The 24929-nt window shown below is 35.1% G+C and overlaps 1 protein-coding gene and 1 pseudogene across 2 annotated transcripts; both read left to right on the plus strand.

Annotated features, from left to right (window-relative positions):
* Nucleotides 1-3628: 3628 nt before the first annotated feature.
* LOC308635887 (olfactory receptor 10D1B-like) lies at nucleotides 3629-4561 on the plus strand (the record flags this gene model as incomplete). The annotated part of the gene is made up of 1 exon (XM_081270728.1): nucleotides 3629-4561. One exon carries the CDS (start codon nucleotides 3629-3631, stop codon nucleotides 4559-4561), a length of 933 nt encoding a protein of 310 aa, XP_081126854.1.
* Nucleotides 4562-22372: 17811 nt separating this feature from the next.
* Nucleotides 22373-23320, plus strand: LOC308641618 (olfactory receptor 8D1-like; annotated as a pseudogene). Its single transcript has one exon. The product of its transcript is annotated as an olfactory receptor 8D1-like (transcript).
* Nucleotides 23321-24929: the final 1609 nt, after the last annotated feature.

Below are 24929 nucleotides of genomic sequence, written 5' to 3' on the forward strand. Positions count from 1 at the left end.
CAAGTTTAAATCAAACACTGTGTCTACTCAGATATATTAAAGTTGATAAACTATGTGATAAAATCAAAGAATCTAAATATTATGAGAAATATAAAGGGTAAAGGTAATATAGCCTCAAATTCTAAGTATGAATCTTTCATTATGTTCCTGAAAGAATCTTTTAATCAGCACTTAGATCCCAATGTGCTGGTGAAGTCCTTAACAAGGCAACCTATTTCACTGATTTTTTTTTCTTTCAGTATTTCAGCGAAATCTAAGTTTGTATCAGTTTTACAGGCTTTTACTGGTTATTTACCATAGAGAAATACACAATAAAAATATACAGAAGCTTTTCAGGTATTTAAGGTCAACTGTCATGTCTTTCTTCTATAAATAAAATACCCAATGGGAGCTCTGACAGCAGAAGGGTTAGAAGGACTGGCTCTGGAATGGAACCTGGGTTTTAATTCTACATCAGACACATTCTGACTGAATGATCAAGTCACTAAAGCTCTCAGTGTTTTAATTTATACTCTTAACTAAAAAAGTTGTTTGAAACTTAATTAAGGGGAAAAAAAGAAACTACTGAACTTAAAAAAAATCACAGGAACTTGCTAATGTTCAATCAACATTAACTGTTATTTACATTGTTTTGTTTTGTTTTTACAAATGGGGTGGTTTAACACTGTTTTATTATTTTATAATCTACCATTGAATGTACTTAGTTTATTAGTGTTGTTTTCAAGGTATATTTGCTAGAAGGACACATTATTATTTAACAATTAAATTATTGTTTATTATTTACTAAATCCCTTAATGTTTATATAATTGAAGTGGTGATATTGAAGTATTATCATGAAAGACTTAAACATGGAAGAGATAACCAAAAAAAAAAAAAAAACCCAAAAAACAAAAAAACAACAACAACAAAAAACACTGAACAAAAAGCCTTTAAATCTTGGTTGGAGTCCATTCTCCAGGAGAGCTGACTGGAAAGGGATGTAAGTGTTTCTCATTTCAGCGCATCTCACTATTATTTTATTTGGAAGGCAGTGCAGATGATTTTACTCTGGTTGCTCCCTCTGAACTACCAATGACTGAAACATGAGAGATTGACAGAAGGATCTGAAGGATGTGATCCAGAGGGAACAGTTGAGTGCAATCTGGATAATACATGTCCTGGACACCTTCCTACACAAACACAAATCTATTTCTGAGGCTGGGCACTTTGCTCTCTTGGGAACCAGAGCATGTAGCTTGGGTTTCCTTTCATAGTACTACAGAAATCCCACCATGTTCCCTGTGGACAATGTGCTTATGTTTTTCCCTCACTTCTTTTGCCTCTTATTCACTGAGGTACTGACATCCACATGTTGCAAGCTGCTAGATTTTTAGTTCTTTGAAAATAATCCTTGGATAGGACTTAGAAAGTAAGAGAATCACAGACTTTATGTCTAACACACAGGTTTTCATGTAAAAATTTGGATAAACTCACTGCATAAACACATGGAAGTAGAAGTCCTGCTATTCCATGTTTTTGTAACACTTCATTTTGCCAGTTTGGTTTCCCCCCCCATTATAATAGATGTAAGTGTCACTCCTTGTATTTAATTTGCATTTCCTTTGACTAACGATTTTGAATATTTTCTCATGCATTTATTTGCCATTTATATGTCTTTTTGATTAAGTGCTCCAATTATTTTCCAATTTACTTGAGGGGAGAAAGTGTTTGATTTGTATTAAGTTTGAATAGTTTTTTTTTTAAAGATATTTTGAATACTTTGTCATATGCCCAAGTTGTAAATATTTTTGAGTAATTTTCTTTTAATTCTCCTGTGACTCTCACAAATGATTTCAATTTTTAAAATTAAATATTGAATCAATTTTAGACTTAAATTTTCAAAAATAGTAAAGCTCCCATATATTCAGTACCCAGCACCCTTAATGGTAAGATTTCATATAACTTAAGCTCTTTTATTAGTTGGGAAATTAGCATTATTACAATTATTCATATATAAAAACCTATTTTAACATCATTATTTCCCATATAACTTTTTTGTTCTGTCTTGTTTTGTTCTTTTGGTGCCATGATTCTTCCCAGGATTTCCCATTGCATCTAACTGGTTTTGACAGAAAATTTTAATTTATCAAAATTTATCAAAACTTTATAAAAATGCATAGATTGTATTTTTGATATATAAGAAATCTTTATGAATACCCATGTCACAAAGATATTGTTTCATTTGTTTCCAGCAATAGCATACTATCAAATTTTTCACGGAAATCCATGATCTCTGTAAGATTTTTATGTAAGGCATTAGGTATAGAATTCTAGAATCATTGTGTTTTGTTATCTTTATGTTTTGCTTTTCTGTAGCAGTGTTCAAATGATCCAGAACTGGTGCTAAAAAGACTTCTCCATTTACTGGCCTTTGCATAATATGTCAAAAATCAATGACTGCACATTTATAGGTCTCTTCCTGGGTTCCTCATTTTGTTCTACTGAGTTCCAAGTCTCTGCCTTCACCAGTATCACATTATCTTGATTAATTAACATTAATCAACATGTTTTAAAATGTGGTCACGTGAGCCTTCCAACTTTGTTTCTCAAAATTGTTTTCTATTTTAAGTCTTTTAATTTAAATATGAACTTTAGAATCAACTTAATATCTGGAAAAAAGTGGGGTTGTGATTGAGATTGCATTGAATATATAGATTTGTTTGGAAAGAACTCATTTCTTAACAACTTTGAGTCATCCAACCCATAAATACTTTTTTTTTCTCCATTTATATATGTTTTCTTTGATTGTATTCATAAACATTTTATTTTCAAAATACTGATCCTACACATAATTCACTATATTTCACACTATACATTTTGTGCTAATATAAATGGCACTATTTGTTTGAATTTTAATTTCTATTTTTTTTGTTTACTAACATATGGAAATTCAGCTTGTTATTTATATTAATTTTGCATCCTGTGACCTCGTTAACTCTTGTAGATCCTTAGAGTTTTATTATGTAGAGGATAAATGTTGTTTGTGAACACAAATAGAAATACTTGTTACTTCTGCCTTTTGGTTTTCTTTCTTGTTATTGACTAGGACTCCTGGTATGACATTAAGTGAAACATGGAGTCCCTCATAAAGACCTCTTTATCAGGTTCCCAAAACAATGGGTTAATTATCGGAATTTTGGCATCCAATACTATTCTATAATTTTAGTTCTTCTTGTACTCAAAATCACAGGAGTAAAGCAGGGAAAGACAAAAAAAAAAAAAAAAAAAAAAAAAACCCTTGCATTATGCCTTGCATTATGTTTTTTCTCTTATTCTCAGTCTGACTTTTTCTGTTTACTTTTTGGAGTTCTTGGGAAAACATTTTATATTATTTTGTCTAAAGTTTTAATTACAATCTGTGAGACATATTGACTATGTGACTTTAATACAAATTGGCTAAAATGAAAAGTGCTAGATTATAGTCAGGGATTTTATTGTCTTTATATTTTATGTAGATCTTCCCCTAAAAAGGAAGGTAGATTGTTAAAACATGAAACCAACACATCCATCAGAGATCTTCTTGTTTGACACCACTGTGTACACTTGGAAGTACTGTCATCTGTTTTGAAATTCAATATTCTGACAAAGATGAGGAATCTCTCAGTCGTGACTGAGTTTGTCCTGCTGGGCATCCCACACACAGAGGACCTGGAGACCATGCTTTTTGTCCTGTTTTTGTCCTTTTATGTCTTCACCCTCATGGGGAACCTGCTAATCTTGCTGGCAATTATCTCCTCCACTCGGCTTCACACCCCCATGTACTTCTTCCTGTGCAAGCTATCTATTTTTGACATATTTTTCCCTTCTGTGAGTTCTCCCAAGATGCTGTTCTACCTGTCAGGGAACAGCAGAGCCATCTCCTATGGGGGCTGCGTGTCCCAGCTCTTCTTCTACCATTTTCTGGGCTGCACTGAGTGTTTTCTGTACACAGTGATGGCCTACGACCGCTTTGTTGCCATATGTTTCCCTCTATGCTACACCATAATCATGAGCCACAGAGTGTGTGCCATCTTGGCTGCAGGGACCTCATTTTTTGGCTGCATTCAGGCCACCTTTCTGACCACTCTCACCTTCCAGCTGCCCTACTGTGGTCCCAATGAGGTGGACTACTACTTCTGTGACATCCCAGTGATGCTGAAGCTGGCTTGTGCGGACACCTCAGCCCTGGAGATGGTGGGGTTCATCAGTGTTGGCCTCATGCCCCTCAGCTGCTTCCTCCTCATCCTCACCTCCTACAGCTGCATTGTCCACTCCATTCTTCAAATTCGATCTACGGAAGGCCGCCGCCGAGCCTTCTCCACCTGCAGTGCCCACCTCACGGCCATCCTCCTCTCCTTCATGCCAGTGGTCCTCATCTACCTGCAGCCCACTCCCAACCCCTGGCTTAATGCAACTGTTCAGGTCCTGAACAACTTGGTCACCCCCATGCTGAATCCTTTGATTTATAGCCTGAGAAACAAGGAAGTAAAATATTCTCTGAGGAAGGTGCTACAGCAAGTGGCCTTCCTTCCTGACAAGTAATAGTGGATTAGTAACTAACATTCTAATGGCAACAGTGTCTACAGAAGGTGTTTCCTTTTGTGCAATGTGGAATACAGTTATTATTACTGCCTCCTTTTACAGATGAAGCTAGACCTAGAGACATAGAGACAATACTCAAGGTCATATAACTAATGGACTGTTTTACCTTAGAAAGGAATATCTCTTCCCACTTGGCAAAGTATGCTAAACTTTCTTTTCTTTTCCTCTCTTATTATTTGGTTCCTGCATCCTGTTTCTCTTTTCATCCTCCATACTCTAGCAGTTCTTCATCTTCACTGCATGATAGTTCTATTATTCCCTCACATGTCTCATCTGATGGTCTAGGAGTTGCTCAAAAAAAAATGAGAGAGTTTTATGCACATGATTTCATATGGCATCCTGTGACTCCAGAAACATCAAGAAGTTATCTAAAGGAAAGGACCTTTGAGTAGGACCAATGTTGGGTCTCTTATGGATGAATCAGTGCACCAGTGGCTTTATCACCTACAAATTCTTTCTGTAATAGTAAATGAAAGAGAATGTTGTATGTATAATATGACAAAATACATTCTACTGACCTGTAAAACTAAAAAGAACAAATAAAATCATTTTTAAAAGAGAGAATATAGATATATAGGAAGAGTCCATGAAGGGGTAACAGATTTTGTTGTTTTTCAGTATTAGAAAATTTGAATTGGGTTTTGTATCCCTTGGCTCAGCCAAGGGTTAATGCAAAGTCCAAATTGCTATGGAAGTGTGGTTTGGAGGCTTTTCTTATTCAGAGGCTTTGGCTTCAATGCCCTCCCCCTGGCCTGCCTTTCATCTTTATTCTAGGAGGCTTGGCATGGGAAACTGTGATTATAGTCCAGACTGCAATGTGATGGAAAGAAAAAACTGTGAGTAAGGAGTGATAGGAAAAGAAGGGGGTGAAGAAAAGGAAAGAGGTGATGAAAAAGTAGGGGATGATAGGTAGAAGAAGAAGGAGGAAGATGAGGAGGAGGAAGGAGGAAAGGAGGAAGAAGAGGAAGAAGAAGAAAAAGAAAGAAACAGAATTAGATGCAAGCCTTTTATCCTTTTGGTTCCTTTTCTGGATCAAAGATCAGTCAAGGAATCTGCCAGACTGAATCAGCTAGAGCACGGATTTGACCCTCTTGTCAGGGTGGTGAGCCAATGCATGTATTGGAGGAAGAACACTCTTTTCTGCTCAGTTTTCTGAAGTTCTTTGCCATTTATTTTCTCTTACTTGGATGTCATTTTCAAAGTCTTCAACTGGACAAGATTATTTTTATTCCAAACTCAGTTCAAATATCATTTTCTTTTTTTTTTATTGGTTGTTCAAAACATTACATAGTTCTTGATATATCATATTTCACACTTTGATTCAAGTGGGTTATGAACTCCCATTTTTACCCCGTATACAAATTGCAGAGTCACATCAGTTACACTTCCACTGATTTACAAATTGACATACTCGTGTCTGTTGTATTCTGCTGCCTTTCCTATCCTCTGCTATCCCCCCTCCCCTCCCCTCCCCTCCCCTCTTCTCTCTCTACCCCCTCTACTGTAATTCATTTCTCCCCCTTGTATTATTTTTCCCTTTCTAGATGACATGAAAGTAAAATGCACATTCATCTTATTGTAGGCACTCCAGAAATTTAATAAATATGACATTTTGGGTGTTTTGTCAATGTTTTCATGGCTAGCACCTTCATGTCTCTGAAAAAAAAAAAACTTTATAATGATATGGAAAATTCTCATTATGTGATAGTTGACATGGGTTTAAATACTACAAATTCAGGGGTTTTTGTGTGTGGTTTTTGTTTGTACCAGAAATTGAATATAGGGGCACTTTACCTTTGAGCCATACCCCAGCCCTTTTATTTTATTTTATTTTTATCTTGAGATAGGGTCTTGATAAGTTGCTTAGAGCCTTGCTAATGTGCTGAGGCTGATCTCAAAGTTGCCACCCCCCTCCCTCAGCCTTGCAAGCCTCTGGGATTATAGGTGTGCACCCAGCTGTATGTCTCCAGTATTTTAACACTCAAATGCCACAGTCACAAAGGTGATTTCCATGACTATAGTATTAAAATATAGCCATTCACTTCATCAGGCTTTTCCCACTTATCTTACTACATCTTTGATTCATAATATGGGCTATTAATAGGCAATATGTTGTATATTTCATATTGCTTACTGACTGTATCCCTAACTAAAACAAAAACTCTGCAGAAGATGCTTTTTCAATTTTGTCTATTACTGTACATGACACCATATGCCTTAGAGAAAAATGAATTTTTGTAATCACACTCTTGTCTTGCTCCTTATGACAATAACAGGTCTCCATTAACTGCATTCTTTTTGATATACACCAATCCTGACTTTTTTATTAGATTTAAGTATTTGCCTTAGTTCTAAATAGAAACTTCCCATGGAGGGGAATTCTCTTCTTTACACCAGAACTCTCACAGACCATTATATTCATTCTCTTCCTTAATGCTAAATCTTACTAAATTATGCTTATGTTCTTTAGAATTCTTACATGCTGAAGAGTTAAATCTCTACTATTCCACTTTCACTCCAAAAAATATTTATTTTAAACTTTGTTCAAATCATTATGAGGTTTCTATCTCTTGACAGAACTATGGCTGATGTATTTTCTACCTAAGATGGACAACAAAGCAAAAATGTTTGCTCTAGTTAGATCCATCCAACAGGTGCTAAATACTCTAGGCAGAACAAAAGTCCAGAAAAGTAAATAAGAGTCATTCACAGTGAAAAGGAAAAAATACAGTAATCTTTATTTATACACAATGTAAACATTTATGTGGAAAATTTTATGAAATCTACTAAGAAACTATCAAAAATAAAACACACAAATTTAACAAGGTTTCAAGCTATATAACAGCTGAACCATAAAGTTCAGGTAGGGAAGTGTTTTAACCTAGAAGATTTTGTTTACGATTTCTACATTTTAGGCAAAGTAGTAATTCATTTTTAATAAGACTCAGGAAATTTTAAAAGTGTTTATTGTCCTGGCCACTGATATCAAATATAGAATACTTCAATAAGGGTAAAAATTTGTTCATGCTCCCCTGATGTCAATCCCCAAAGACCCTGAGTCCAGGCAACAAGGATCTCCTTATGTCACTATATATTTGTGCTTATGTTTCTGTAATTTGAAAAGAACAGGATCTGCAATATGAACTCTTAGAAGTCAACATTTTTTCACTTAGCATAATTATTTTGCCATTCAACTGTGGTTTTTTTTATGTGTTCAAAGTCCCTTACTTTTTATTGTGAAGGAATATAACATCCCTAGGCATAATACAATTTGTTTATTTGTTGATTGATATTTCATTTGTTTCCAGGTTCTTATTTTTTACTGTTATGAACACAACTATCCTGTACATTGATAAGTCTTTGTAAAGACATGTGTTTTAATTTTTCTTGGGTAAATATTTAAGAGTGACATTATTCTGTCATCTTTACAACTTTACAAGAAACAGACTGTTTCTCAAAGTGATTTTCACCATTTTACATTCCTATTCAGCAATGTAAGACATTTCCAGTTGCATGCTATCATATAGAATTATTTATCTAAAGTGCTTAATGTAATGCTTTGCATAATGTAGGTGCTCACAAATTTTAGTATAATTTAAGATACCGGAATATTTTAACATATGCATGTAGTGCTTTATTTTATACCTCTGTAACATGCAAGGATAAAACAATTGAACAACATTCTGTTTCTTATAATAAATCTGTTTACCCACATGTAATAGTTCTCATCCAAACTTACTAAAATGCTGGAAACAACTTTTGTCTTCAAATACACACGCACGCACGCATGCACGCACACACACACATGCACATACAACAGTTGGGATTACTCAGCTTATGGTAATACCACATGTATTTGAAATTTAGTCAAAATTTGCCTGTTGTAAAGAGGGAGAGGAGCAAAGCTTTAGTAACAAAAGAAGAAGGCAAAGGAGGAATAACACAACACCCAGGCCCTCATTTGCTGCAATACAATAATGACATCAGGGGCTGGGTTTGTGGCTCAGAGGCAGAGTGCTCACCTAGCATGTGTGAGGCACTGGGTTTGATCCTCAGTACTACATAAAATAAGATATTAAAAGAAAACGACATCAAAGAAAACCTGAGGAAAACAAAACAATGATATTTTTGATAGGAATCAATTTAACACAAAGAAAAAATAAGCACAGGAATAAATGTGAAATTATATTAATAAGTTGACTGTCTAGTTTAAACTTGACTGTATTTGGAAATAAATAAAGGTATCACCAAGGAAATACTTAAGTTACTAAAGAAGTAAAATAAAATAATTCAGAGATATGCTAAAAATTATACCTTTTGTTAGTTATTGAGCTTGTAATTGTCCAGAAATTTGTCTCATTCCAAAATCCATGGTCTCTATGCTTCTACTTTAATGACAACCATGTATGATATATTATATTTAGTATTAATAACAAAGTACATTTTCTAAGTTTGTTTAGAAATGACATATGAATGGTCAGTACTACTCAGTTAATATCATTTCAGTGAAACTCAGGAAAAGGTCTTGTCTCTTAAAATTATGCCATATTGCCATCTATAAAAACTCAATGAGTTGAAGAAGCTAAGGTAGCCAATGAGAGGTCATCTGGAGAGAAGAAATCACCTTTGCCCAGTAAACTCAAGGCATTTCTGGTTGGCTGTAATACAAATTAGGGGGAGACAAATGCATCATTGATATTTTAGCTGTAACAGATATAATTCAGAAAAGATATATCAGAGTAAGTGTTTAAAGATATGGGTCCAGTCACATTAACTCTTTACAATCATTAGAATGGCAAAACTTTAAAGTCTGGAAACAATATTAAAGATACTAAGAAATAATGGAGATGAAACTCAGTGGGAGGGCACTTAGCATGCACAAAGCCCTGGATTCAATTTGTAGCATCAGAAAATAATAAGAGAGAGAGAATGTGGAGTAACAAACACACATATATATATTGCTCATGGAAATGTGGAACTACATAAAATCATGTTGCAAGTATTAACTTTTTAAATAAAACTAAATGAGCCAACTTTTTGCTCAGAAATTGCACATCTAGGTATTTTTCTTACATCTAACTTTTTAAAGTGGCTATTTATTATCTTCATTTTAACTGATTAATAAAATCATAAAAATTGGGCATATTATTGGGTAACATGAAATTTTTAGATGTGTATACATTCTATAGTGTTTAAATCCTTTCTTCTAGGTTTTTTAAATGTACAGTGCATTACTGCTATAATCACCTGCTGTACAGCAGTATTCTCCCTTCTATCTAACAGCAATTTTGTACCTGTTGTTGAACCTCTCCCCTGTCCTTTGCTCCTCTTTCAGCATCTGGTAACCACCATTCAACTCTTTCAACTTCTATGAGATCAACTTTCAGATTCCATATATTAGATTATGTGGTATTTATTTTTCCTAAGAGAAACTAAAACATGTTCACAAAATATTTGTTAGAGAGTGTTTACAACACCTTTATTCATAACAAAGTGTGAATGAGGGGGATCCAAGATGGTGGACTGGAGGGAGGGTGCATTCTTTGTCTCTCAATGACTCAGGATTCAAGCAGAGGAAATATTGTTTCTATGCAAGGCAGCCTTCGCTACCTACTGATTCCTTGCTGTTTATCCCTCATTCATCCACCAAGATCGCCCACCATCTACCAACATGTTGCCTGCCTTTTGAACACAGCTCACTTGCTGACAGTTGCCTATCATCCACCATTTGCCCATTTGCTTGCCTCTTGCCTGCCGATCTCCTGATAATATCCAGCAGCCAATGGTCTGCTGTTAGCCTGCAGACAACCTGCAGACCACCAGCAGATCACCTGCTGCCTGCTGTCCCCTGCTGCCTGGAAGACCACTGTCACAGTTTCCACAGGTTTAGTTACATGTGGCTGCTGCCATCTTGAGCCACCAGCCAAGGCCCTAGGTTTGCCACCACCACCGCTACTGGGGCACAGCCACCTCAATCTTGGGGCATAGCTACCTCAATCTGGAGACACCAGCCAGGGTCCAGAGACACATCGTTGGTTTACATGCAGGTCTGGTTGCATCTGAGGTCTTTTTGCTGGGTATTCTAGTGGTTGCCATCTGGCTGCCTCTTTGCAGGGTCACACCTTTATGTAAGTGATCCCTGGTGGTCTCCCTGAAAGTTGAAATGACATTTAGCTCTTGGAACCCCAGCATGGCAGAGACTGGGGAATCTGAAGCCCAGGTCTGTCAGATTGCAGCTGGGCTTTTGTGGGCCAGACTGGGTCTAGCAAGCCTGTGGAAAGCCTGAGACCAGGCGCAGTTCCCCAGGGACAGCTCAATTGGAGAAACAGGAGAAAACTCAGCTCTCTCCAGCTCAGTGAGTCCTAAAGTGCAAAGGAAAGGAAGGGGATGGTCACAATGAGTGGAAAGACTGTAAGAGGGTATAAGAGAATCTTGCTATGAGCTCACCCACCCAACCAGTCCAGCACCCACCAGACTGGAGCTAACATCAAACTTCAGACAACCCCACCTATCAGTGGAGAAGGGAAGCTGAGAAAAATTTTCAAAGCCAACGGAAGCTGCCATTAATTTTCCATTGAGACTTTCCTTTTTTTTTCTTTTGCCTTCTCTCACATCTCTACCAACTTTAAATCTAAATATTTTTCATTCATCAATTTATTGAGGAATAGGATGTATGGATAGTATATCACAGTTTTGTTGTGTATCCTTATATTTTTACATTTAAAAAAATCTTTGTGTATTTTTTCTCTCATCTATCTCTCACCTGTCTCCCTGGATTCTCTCTCTTACTTCTCTCATACTAACAGCCAACCTGTATTAATTACTCCCTCACTCTTACTATAAATTTTAACCTGTAGCATCTACCTCATAATCTTCTCATCTTATACTACTGTTTCCTCTTGTCCGTGGTTAGAAACAGCAAACCCTTTTAGCAAATTTACTACTTATGCTGTAGAGAATAATTGAACACATCATTTCTGTTTATTGCAACAAAACTGTTGATGCCTTAATAGGAGCTTTTTGTTTTAAAGTTGTATATTGTTTGCTTGGGTCCTGTTAATATTGGTCTTCCCCTTACAGGTGAGGCTGGAAACCTTCATGGACACTATAAGCCTACAGCATAGAAACTGTACTGCCTCAGATTCATACAGCTAGATGGGAAGACACAAAAACAACATGAAAAAACAAGGCAACAAAGAACCTTAAACAAACCAAGATGTTCCAACAACAGAATCCATAGACGACACAGTAGATGAAATGTCAGAAAAGGAATTTGGACAATACATAGATAGGCTAATTATCTAAAAAAAATGAATGGCATCTGAGAGAAAATGCAGGAAGTGAAAATTTATTTCAATAAAGATGTAGAGATTTTTAAAAGGAATCAAGTAGAAATCCTCAAAATCAAGGAAACAATAAACCAAATTAAAATTTCAATAGAAAGTATCACCAGAAAATAGGCCACTTAGAAAACAGAACCTCACACAATGAGGAAAAAAATATATACTTTTGAAAATAAAGTCAACCACACAGAGAAGATGGTAGAAAATTATGAACAGAACTCTCAAGAAATATAGAATAAATGAAAGACCAAATTTATGATTTATTAAAACAGACAAAGGTGTAGAGATACAAACCAAAGGAATGCACAATTTTTTAAAGACATAATATCAGAAAATTTCTCATATCTAAAAAATGAAATGGAAAATCAACTACCAGAGGCATAAATGACACCAAATGTACAAAAGTACAGCAGACCCACATCAAAGCATATTATAATGAGAATTATTAGCATACAGAATAAAGCTACAAGAGAAAAAAATCAAATTACATATAGTGGAAAACCAATTCTGATTTTGGCAGATTTCTCAGCCCAGACCCTCAATGCCAGGAGATCCTGAAATGACATATATCAAGCTCTTAAAGAAAATGGATGCCAACTGAGAATTTTGTATATGGCAAAATTAATCTTTGGATTTGAAGATGAAATAAAAACTTTCCATGATAAACAAAAGCTAAAAGAATTTACAGCAAGAAATCCTGCACTATATTATTCTCAGCAAAATATTTCACGAGGAGGAAATGAAACACAGCAATGAAAATCAGCAAAGGGTGGAACTACACTAAAGGAAAAGCCAATCAAAGGAGAAGCCAAGTAAGTTAAAAACCAAAAATAAACCAAAATGTCTGGGAATGCAAATCATATTTTAATAATAACTTAAATGCGAATGACCTAAACTCATGAATTAAAAGACACAGACTGACAGATTGGATTGTAAAAGAAGACCCAAGAATATGCTGTCTTCAAGAGATTCATCTCGTAGGGAAAGATATCCACAGACTGAAGGTGAAAGGTTCGGAAAAAACATACCACTCACATGAACTGCATAAACAGTCCTGCATAATAGGGGTTTTCATCATCTTATCAGACAAAGTGGACTTCAAATAAAAGTTAGTTAGAAGGGATAAAGGAGGACAGTTTATACTGCTTAAGAGAATCATACATCAACAAGGTGTAACAATAATAAATATTTATGCCCCAAATAATGGAGGATCTCTATCCATCAAACAAACCCTCTCAATTTCAAAAATCAAAGAGACCACAACATAATAATATTGGGTGACTTTAACAATCTCTCTCACCACTGGATTTTCCAAACAAAAACTAAAAAAAAGAAACTATGAACTAAATAATACAATCAGTGATTTAGACAATGGGCATATATAGAGTATTTCATCCATAATTGAGCAAATACACTTTTTTCACAGCAGCACATGGACCCTTCTCTAAAATAGACCAAATGTTATGCCACAAAGCAACTCTCAGCAAATATAAAAAAAAAAGTAGAGATCATACCCTGCATTTTATCAGATCCTAATGAAATGAAATTAGAAATCAATGATAATTTTTTTTTAAAAAAAGCTACTCCAACACCTAGAGACTAAATAATATGCTATTGAATGAACAATAGATAGCACATGGCATCAGGTAAGAGATAAAAAAAAATTCTTAGAGGTAAAAGAGAATACCAATGCAACATATTAAAATCTCCGGGACACTACGAAGGCAGTGCTAAGATGAAAGTTTATTGCATTGAGCTCATTCATTAAAGGAATAAAAAGTCAACAAATAAATGACTTAACATTGCATCTGAAAGCCCTAGAAAAAGAAGAACAAATCAATACCAAAAGTAGTAGAAGACTGAAAATAATTAAAATCAGGGCAGAAATCAATGAAATTCAAACAAAAGAAACAACTGAAAAAATTAACAAAATGAAAAATTGGTTCTTGGGAAAAATAAATAAAATTGATAAAACCTTAGCCATGCTAACAAAGAGAAGGAGAAAGAAAATTCAAATCACTAAAATTCGTGATGAAAAGGAAATATCATGACAGACACTATTGAAATGCAGAAGATAATTAAAAGCTATTTTGAAAATTTATACTCCAATAAAATAGAAAATCTCAAAGACATCAACAAATTTATAGAGACATGTGATTTATTCAAATTGAATCAGGATGATATACACAATTTAAACAGATCAATTTCAAGCAATGAAATTGAAGATGCCATCAAAAGCCTAACAACAAAGAAAAGCTCAGGACCAGATAGATTTTCAGCTGAGTTTATAAGACCTTCAAAGAATAATTATTACCAATACTCCTTAAATTATTCTATGAACTAGAAAAGGAGGGAAACCTTCCAAACTCATTCTATGAGACTAGTGTCACCCTGATACCAAAACCAATAAAGACACATCAAGGAAAGAAAACTTCAGACCAATATTCCTGGTAAACATAGATACAAAAATTCTCAATAAAATGCTCGCAAATAGCATACAAAAACATATTTAAAATATAGTGTACCATGATCAAGTGAGGTTCATCCTAGGGATGCAATATACAAAAAAAATCAGTAAACATAATACATCATATCATATCAATAGACTTAAAGACAAGAATAATATGATTATCTCAACAGATGCAAAAAGCATTTGGAAAAAAAAAAACAGCACCTCTTCATGTTCAAACCACTAGAAAAACTAGGAATAATAGAAAATACTTCAACTTTGTAAAACTATATATGCTAAACCCAAGGCCAACATCATTCTAAATGGCATTCCCTCCAAAAAGTGGAACAAGACAGGGATACCCTCTTTCACCACTTAAATTCAACATAGTCCTTGAAACTTTATCCAGAGCAATCAGACAGACCAAATAAATTAAAGAGACATGAATAGGAAAAGAACTCAAATTATCACTATTTGCCACTGACATATTCTATATTTAGAAGGTCCAAAAAATTGCAACAGAAAACTTCTAGAACTCATAAATGAATTCAGCAAATTAGCTGGATATAAAATCAATACCCACAAGCAATGAAGCCACTACAAGAGAAATTAGGAAAACTACCCTATTCATGATAGCCTAAAAAAATAAATTACTTGGGAATCAATCTAACAAGAGAAGTAAAAGACTTTTACAATGAAAACTACAAAACACCAAAGAAATAAATTGAAGAAGACCTTAGAAGATGGAAATATCTTCCATGCTCTTGGATAGGCAGAATTAATATTGTCAAAATGGGCACTACCTAAAATGTTATACAAATTTAATGCAATTCCTATTAAAATCCCAATGACATTCTTCATAGAACTAGAAAAAGCAATCATGAAATTCATTTGGAAAAATAAGAGACCCAGAATAGCCAAAGCAATTCTTAGCAAGAAGGGTGAATTAGGAGGCATCACAATATATGAAATCCTTAACTAGTGAAAGACATGTAAGGACTTGTAAACAAATAGCAAAGTCTTATTGATTAAAGAAACCCTAGATAAACTGCATTCTTACATCAGAAGATTTAATACTATTAAGATGTAAAACTTTCTCCAATTTATTTATGGATTCAATGCAATCCAAATTAAAATTCTAACAGGCATTTTGTCAAATTTGATAAGCTGAAACTAGAGTTCACAAAGAAATAAAAAAAAAGCTTAGAACAAGATAAAAGCAATTATGATACAGAAACAATACTGGAGGATTTACATGACAGGATTCAAAGTACATTATAAATCTAGATTTAAGAAGACACAGTGCTGTAGACATCGGGCTGCCCAAGAATAGGCCCACACTTTGAAGGTCAACTGATCTTAGCAAACTGAGTATTGCCAACACAACTGGATGGCACAATGCATGCAAGCATATGGGTGAATTTCAAAGTACTGTACTAAATTTAAAAAAGGCAAGCAGAAGTATATTCTGTATGGTTGTCTAAATACAAAATTCTTGAAAGTGCAAATATCTGCAGGTGACAAGGGGGGATTCCCAATTGCCTAGGGAGGGGTGAAAGAAGGTTCAGAGCAAGGGACCACAGAGCATGAGGAAAGTTTTTTGGGGGTGTATATGTTCATTTTCTAAGTTTGGGGGTAGTTTATGGCTAAATACATATGCCAAATTTATCTAGAATCATACTGCTTAAGTATGCTGGTTATTGTGTGTCAATTGTATCCTGATAGAGCTCTTAACATTTTGATAAAGGAAAAGACAACTCACAATGTATTAGATTGGCAAAAAAGTTAATGTCTGACAATAGTTCTGAACTAAAAATTTGCATAGGAGACCAGAGCTGGAAAATTTCCATAGATACACAACATTTTGAGAAAATGCCTCCGAACCTGGTTATATTCACATTACAAAAAAAGAAATTGGCCACTTATTCTTTTTCTTCACATATTATTCCAAAATGCCAGATGGGTTAGCAATTAAATAAATTGCTCCTATATTTGGAGAAGATCAAGTGAGTTTGGGCTAATTTACAGAAAATTTAAAATGCTAAGTAGAAAGTACTTTTTGTTTTTTTTATTAAGTAATTTAATTTTTTATATGTTGACAATTTTCCTAACACTCAGGAGAAAATGTTGTTATCTTATGTTTTAAATACTTGAGGGATTAATAGGAATGCTGCTATATTGACAACAAACACAAACTTTTGTAATTTTTTCCTTCCCTATAGCATCTAACTACTGGGATGAGAAGTCCCTAAAGGGAATATTGGCTCACAATCATCTCAGGAGGTTCAAACAAATCCAAATAAAATTTTCCTTTAATAATAGAAAACTAAAAGTCTGTGGAATCATTCTTCTTACTCTGTTTTGGCGGATCTTAAACTCTTCTCTTCATTAATAGTCCTTGAATTCTTATTCAGAGTCACTTCTACTATTTTTCCAGGATCTTAAAGGTACTTAGATCTTAGTATTTGATTATAAAACTATTTGAAAATTGTATTATGGATGTGTGCAAGTATGCACGTGGGTGTGTGTATTTACATATGTATGTGTGTGTGTGTGAAAATTATATATATATAATTATATATATATATATAATTATATATATATAATTATATATATATATAAAATTATATATATATATATAAAATTATATATATATAATTATATATATATATAAAATTATATATATATATATATATATATATAGAGAGAGAGAGAGAGAGAGAGAGAGAAATTAGGGTTAAAAACTCATAGAGGACCAGCAGCACTTTCCCTAGTGACAATATTCAGGTAAGTCAGAAAGTTCTACCTGGCTTTGGTAAAAAATACATTGGTTAAAATTGAACTTCCAAAGATGGTTAAAAATTCTTCTCATCTATGCTGATAGAACTATGTATTTGTCCTTGATGGACAAAACTGAGCAGGCAGGCACTCTCTGCTTCATGGCAGGCAGGTGGGCACAGACTGCTTGGCAGAGACTATTTCTCCTTCCACTTACTTGGACACTGTCCTGATCTCAAACTCTTGGCTTCCTTCCCTATTATAAGTGTATTCCTGTTAATATCTCTTATTGTATTGAACTTTGACATTTACATTCTCAGATGCATTAAATAGCATAATATTATAATGCTTACTCCAAATCAGAAATCTGTTACTAAAAGGATATTAACATTAATCTACTAATCCACTTTCTCTAAAAAATTGGTTAATCTATATATAAAAATTCAAGCTCCTGACTTTTAGCCCATCTCATTAACCACTATATCCAGGGTTAAAAAATTATGCTCTCCCCATTTTATGTTTTCCCAACAGTGAATTCAGAAGTGTCTGGAAAGCTAGCCTGAAAAGTGAAAAACTGGCATCCCTGATATTGTCTTTGTTTGCTCTATTCCATATAATCTTTCTATCTGTTCCTCTGTCCCTTATTTATGAAAAACCTCTGCCAGGGTGTTCAGTAAGTTAGATGTTTTTCATCACAAATGATAAAAATCCTTTGAGGTTGGCTCTTACTCTATTAGGAAAAGTCAAAGAATCTTTGTATCAAATAACTTGTCCAGCAAAATAATGTCAAATCATGTTTGTTAATGACACATACTCTACACAGGAATATGTTTTAATATTTGTTAGAAGTACATCAACTTGGAAACATGCTACTGTATTAAATCTTTTCCTTTATTTGTAACAATTGTTATATAAAACTGTCTAAAAAAACAAACATAAAAATGTTAAGAACATAACCAAAGCAAAGACAAAGAATTGAAAGAAAATATAATAATTTTGGTATCTTGGGATGAGTTACTCCCTTTGAATTTTGTAAGAAATTAAGAATTAGGAAGTGTGCAGAAGTCAATGTATAGGTAGAAGTTGAAAGAAGATAGAACAGAGAACAAATAGGCACAGGGTCTCCACTAGGTCCCAGATTCTGTATTCAACGATTCTAATCCACTATGACAGATGCTCAGTTGGATTACTACTCTGGAACTACAGCAGTGGGGAGTTATTCAAGAAGGTAAAGAGTAAAAAATGAATAGAAAAGAGAACAAAGAAGAGGCTATAAACATCCTTCTATCCAGCACAATTTCTGATAATAACAGTAAAAATAGCAATGCTAAAAATTTATTGATGACTTGCCAAGTACCCACGCAAACAGCGTCCATGGGGGATCTCTTCTAGTTTCATAGTTTTAAATATCATATATGCACTGATGACTCAGAAAAACCATGTCCAAGATACACATCTCCCTTGAATTCTAGACCTATATATCAAATTTTCTATTTAACATATGCATTTGGCTTTATAACAGGCATAGAAATACCTCCAAAACCTGTTTGTCTAACACCATTATTGGGCATCTTAAGCCCATATTGTTGATCCAAAACTTGCTACTCTTCTCAAGCACCATATTCAACATGTGCCACCCCCACCAGATTACTCTGCCTTTGTTTTCTTTGTTAAAGATGTTTGGTTAACATTTCCACCATTTCTGACTCAAGCAATCCTCTCACAAATGGAGCACATTTTGTTTATGTGACTCCTGAATATATTCCTATGAGACTTCTTAATGAATAATCTTAATAGAATAATCAAAGACTGTGTGAGACTTTGAGAAATATGAGTCACAGCACACAGTACTCTAACTTCTGCAAATTCACCAATAGTACCTCATCACACCTAGAATGAGATTTGTAGTTTTTCACCAAGACCAAGCTCCACTATTATACTTCTCCTCCTTGTTCTCTCTGCTGCAACCACATTGGTCTCCTGGCTGATCCTCAAAGATGCCAATCACATGCTCTCTGAGCCTGACTGAAACAAGGAGACCGCTATCCTGAATTCAGGAATGCAACTCAAATATCACCTCTGTAGGGTCCTCACCAGACTGCTCTCCCTAATTACCAACTGTGCCTTTTACATTGCTATTTTATTTATAATATTTCCTCACTAGTTGACTCTAAATTCTATGTTTGTGCTTTTATTGATCTTCTCTATTAGAACATAGGCTTTATGAGAGGAGGAACTTGTGTCATTTAATATGTATCTTCTGGACACAGAAGAGTCTCAGCAGCTTGGATAAATAAACAAATGAACCATTTTAAAAATTAAATATGATAGAAATTATTTTTCTTTTGCAGATGAGGAAAACTGAAGTTTAAACAGGAAAAAAAAAAACCTCTTCAAGGTCACAAAGCCAAAGCTACCTAAAAATGAATCCAGTTTCATTCAACTTTAAAACCTGAGCTCTTTACCACTTCATATGACAAAAACACAACTATGTGTTCTTAAATAGTTACAAAGTAGCTTTGAGCAAAGAAAGAGATCATAGCAAAAGAAACTTCATGTACTCAGAAAACTCACCTGGAGAGCAAGACTTCTTACATAGCTGAGAAAGGTGAATGGTTGCCTGGAAGTATAAATGGGAGCAGGCACAGGAATAAGAGCAAAAAAAAAACAGAGAGAAAAGAAGGAGATCTGTGGAGCACTGCTGAGCTTGGCTTGACCAGAGGGAGTTGTTTTGAAAAACGTTAGAGATTAAGGTCACTCACATACTGCCCAAATATTATTTTTCACAGTCCTTCTTTGTACTTGCTCCAAAGTGTCACTCATGCCCCACCAAGTCTTTGTATGTTCAGTCATGTTTTATCCTATTTTTAGTAACCAGAGGTCTATTTTCTTTTTATTCCATTGATTCTTTTCAAAGCAGACATGTTTTTATTTTATATCACTTTTATAATTGAAAAGCTAAAGAAAGAGTTTCCATGCCCCAAAGAGTTTGTCGTTATTATTTTATAATACATCTACATTGTAGGAATTGAGGGGCAGGATAGCATGTGTATGTGTGTGTGCATGTGTCTATGTGTGTGTGCACACATACATGTCTTCCATTTCTGATTTTTCCACCTTAAGGGTATTGAAGGGACAAAACAATCTAATTTTTACATGAGGACAAAATGCTATCAATGCTTCAAAAGTATATAAAACTACCCTGGTATTTTCTAACTTCAGGGAAAAAAATTAAAAGAAATTAATTTAGAACTAATAGTAATGAGTAACATAATAACTGGAGTTGTGCAGAAGTTACCAAGTATTAAGGTTCAGATGGAAAAAAAATATTTTACCGAGCACATTGGTTTTTAAATAAGACTAACTAGATGCAAATCCTGGCTCTTGTGCTTACCAGGTGACTTCAGAAATTTTACATAAACTCATCTGTAAAATCATGAAATAAGATTACTTTCAAGCTTTGTGACATAGAACAAGTGCTTACTTAATCTGTTTCTCACTCAGTACATCTGTGAAGTGGAGACAACAGCTCTGTCTCTACCTTGGGTTGTTTTGAAGATGCAATGAAGTGAACACCATGTTCTTCACCTTCGCCTGGCCCATGAGAGATCTCCATCACTGCAGGCCCTTGCTTGGCTACTGCTCTTTTTCTCCACAGTCTCTGAGTACATGATAACAGTGCTCTTCTAGCACTGCCTTCATCCCTTATCCCCAGCCTGCTTCACTCCTCTCACATCTGTATCATAACATGAGTAGGAAGAGGGAACAGCAAATTCAAAACCAGGAACCCAAAGGAGAAGTGGAAAGCTTGGAGGAGAGCAAAGCCCTTTGAGACTAGAGTCAGCGGGGACTGAGTGAGCTGGATACAGAAGCTGAAGTCAAAGGGGAAACTCAAGGGGCATCAATAAGACATCAAGTTCTAAGATATCAGAAGAGAACACAAGTTAAAAACAAAATTGTTTATTTACATATGGACACAATACCTTTGTTTAATTTATTTTTTAAATTTTTTATGTGGTGCTGAGGATAGAACCCAGTGCCTCCCACATGCCAGACCAGTACAATACCATTGAGCCACAACCCCAGGCCCAAGAACACGAATTTTTGTAGAAAGAAAACCAACTAAATGGAACAACAGCTCTGTGAAGTTATTTTTCATTCACATGAACAACTAGAGCTCTATTTGTAGAGATTTAATGAGTTCTTCTTGTAAATATTATATGGGAGTAATAAAAGCTGAAGTTAAATGAAGCATCACCATCTTAATAAGAATTAAATTAAAAGTAGATTACAATAGAGTATGCTACAGGGATACTGACTGCCACATCGATGTTCATAGCAGCACAATTCACAATAGCTAGACTGTGGAACCAACCCAGATGCCCCTCAATAGATGAATGGATAAAAAAAATGTGGCATCTATACACAATGGAGTACTATGCAGCAATAAAAAATGACAAAATCATAGAATTTGCAGGGAAATGGACGGCACTAGAGCAGATTATGCTTAGTGAAGCTAGCCAATCCCTAAAAAACAAATACCAAATGTCTTCATTGATATAATGAGAGCAACTATGAACAGAGCAGGGAGGAAGAGTAGGAAGAAAAGAGTAATATTAATCAGAGACATAAGATGGGAGGGAAAGAGAGAGAAAAGGAAAATTGCATGGAAATGAAGGGAGACCCTCATTGCTATACAAAATTACATATAAGAGGTTGTGAGGGGAATGGGAAAATAAAGAAGGAGAGAAATGAATTACAGTAGATGGGGTAGAGAGAGAAGATGGGAGGGGAGGGGAGGGGGGATAGTAGGGGATAGGAAAGGTAGCAGAATACAACAATTACTAATAGGGCATTATGTAAAATTGTGGATGTGTAACCGATGTGATTTTGCAATCTGCATTTGGGGTAAAATTGGGGGTTCATAACCCACTTCAGTCTAATGTATGAAATATGATATGTCAAGAGCTTTGTAATGTTGTGAACAACCAATTAAAAAAATGCACAGTTTGAAAAAAAAAAGTAGATTACAGCCTATTGGGTTTAGATTATGAAATCTGGGGGAAGTTGGAAATTAGGTCATTCCTCAGTTCTCAAACTGCTAAATGTTGCCAGATGACAATGTGTGTCCAGTGAGAACGGCCCCCTTGTACCACTCTACCTATAACAATAGGGAGAAGAATGGGCACAGGAAATGATTCCTCAGCAACTGTGTTTGTCCTTGAGGGACTAACAGATATCCCGGGACTCCAGCTCCCTCTCTTCCTTCTGTTTCTATTGATCTACGTGGTCTCAGTGCTGGGAAACTTGGGCTTGGTTATTTTAATCAGGATCAGCTCTCAGCTTCACACCCCCATGTATTACTTTCTCAGTAACTTGTCCTTCATAGATCTCTGCTACTGCTCTGTCATAATCCCCAAGATGTTAGTGAACTTTGTGTCAGAGAAGAATTTCACGTTCTTTCCCGAGTGCATGGTGCAGCTCTTTGTATTCTGCTTCTTTGGCATTGACGACTCCTACATGCTGACCGCCATGGCATATGATCGTTATGTTGCCATCTGTAACCCCTTGCTCTACAGTGCCACCATGTCCCACAGAGTCTGTCTGCTATTGGTCACCAGTGTGTATTCGATGGGGGCCTTTGGGGCCTTGGTTCATACCAGCTACATATCTAGCCGCTCCTTCTGTGGAACTAACGTCATCCCCCATTACTTCTGTGACATCCTCCCTCTTCTGAGTATATCTTGCTCAAGAGACTACACCAAGGAGCTTTTACTGATGGTTTTGGTTGCATTTAATGTATTTGCATGTGCTCTAGCCATCTTTATCTCTTATGCCTTCATCCTTTCCAGCATCCTGCATATACACTCAGCTGAGGGAAGGTCCAAAGCCTTCAGTACCTGCAGCTCTCATCTTGCAGCTGTTGGGATCTTCTAAGGCTCCATCATCTTCATGTATTTTAAACCAATTACCAGTGACAGAACTCAGGAGAAGGTGGCCTCTGTGTTCTATACCACAGTGATTCCCATGCTTAACCCCCTCATCTACAGTCTTAGGAACAAGGATGTCAAGGAAGCCTTAAAAAAAGTTTTGAATGGTGGATGCTCTCCAGATCTGTGTAGAAAATAACATATTTTAAATGGTAATTTTAAACATACATTTTCTCTTATCTTTTATTTTTGCTTGTTTTTAAGAGTAACTGATTTTCAAGTTCAAGTGCAATATCAACTTAATGCATTTAAACATTAAAATGTCTAAATGGTTTACTTTGGGTAACTTCACTTCTTTTTATTGCCCCTACTCCAAACAACCACTGTTTTTTCACCCTTCCTAGCCTCTCTTGCCCATTGGTATAAGTTTAAGTGTACAAAAACATAACTTAGTATGGTATATTAACCTGAATCTAATGTTTAGGAAAAAAATAAGAAGTCAAACTGAGAGCTAATTTGTAAAAGACATAATTATGATTGTTTTTAAATTCCAGTATCATAAGACAAGAAAAAAAATCTGACAAACAATTTTAGATTAATGCATACAAATGGAAAATAACAAATAATTGTTATGCTGGTAATATCTGAGACCAAAAAAAAGTAAAGAACTTAAATCTCCATTGTTAAACTTATCACATTTAAATATGGATTATATATTCTGTAATAAAATTGTACCAATATTAAACCTCCTGAATACTATGGTTGTTTTGTGCTTGTATAAGAATGTCTTCATTGGGCTGGGGATGTGGCTCAAGCGGTAGGGTTCGATCCTCAGCACCACATACCAACAAAGATGTTGTGTCCGCCGAGAACTAAAAAATAAAAAAAAAATTAGAAATTCTCTCTCTCTCTCTCTCTCCTCTCACTCTCTCTTTAAAAAAAAAAAGAATGTCTTCATTCTTAGAAAATATATGCTGAAGTATTTAAGGACAAAGTGTCATGATGTATAACCATCTTTCAAACAATACTGAGGAATGACAGAAGAAATAAAAGTATGTTGGAAGGATAGAGGGACTGTAACCTTTTAGGTTTACCTAAAACCTCCCTAAACACACTCCCCTTCACCCCCAGACCTGTTTACCTCCAGACCTGATTTCTTGAAAGATCTAATGAATTTTAGAATACTATGAATCCAGTTAATTAGTGCCTACATGCTTTGTTAGTTCACAAAATGCATTTTTAGGCTGATTAAAGAAGACGAAAGAGAGATGTTGTTAAAAACCCATGACATAGGTACAGTCCAAGAGCTGTATATTCAATAGATAGCATCAACCTGAAGATTTTAAGAAGTCAACCATGGCCTGGTATGGATTCTATGATCAAAGAAATGGAGCTCACTAGGCTAAATTTGTCATGCTCATCATTTAAAATGTTTCTTTTAAAAGAAAAATGTCTGAGATCCTCAAAATATGTCTCCAAGCACTCATACTCCTATTTCATTAGAGTGTACCCTGCACTATTCTTTGCTTTCCTGAATAAATATCTTCTTGTGCCTCTTTTGATGCATCCTGAAATTCATTTTTGTGGTTCAGGTTGAGAACCTGCCAGGGCTGAGCTGAGTTCCTCTTTTTCCACTGGGGGACCATCTCGGACCTCATTCTGTGATAATACAACTAGGATTACATATAGATGTGTGTGTATGTGTTCGTTTTATTCATTAATTATCATATGGAGAGAGAGAATGATATAATCAATATGACAAAATATTAATGAGTGAATACAAGTGATGCTCATTCTTCTATTCTTGC

Source organism: Spermophilus citellus (assembly GCF_964194105.1).
Source record: "Spermophilus citellus genome assembly, chromosome: 2".
NCBI lineage: Eukaryota > Metazoa > Chordata > Mammalia > Rodentia > Sciuridae > Spermophilus > Spermophilus citellus.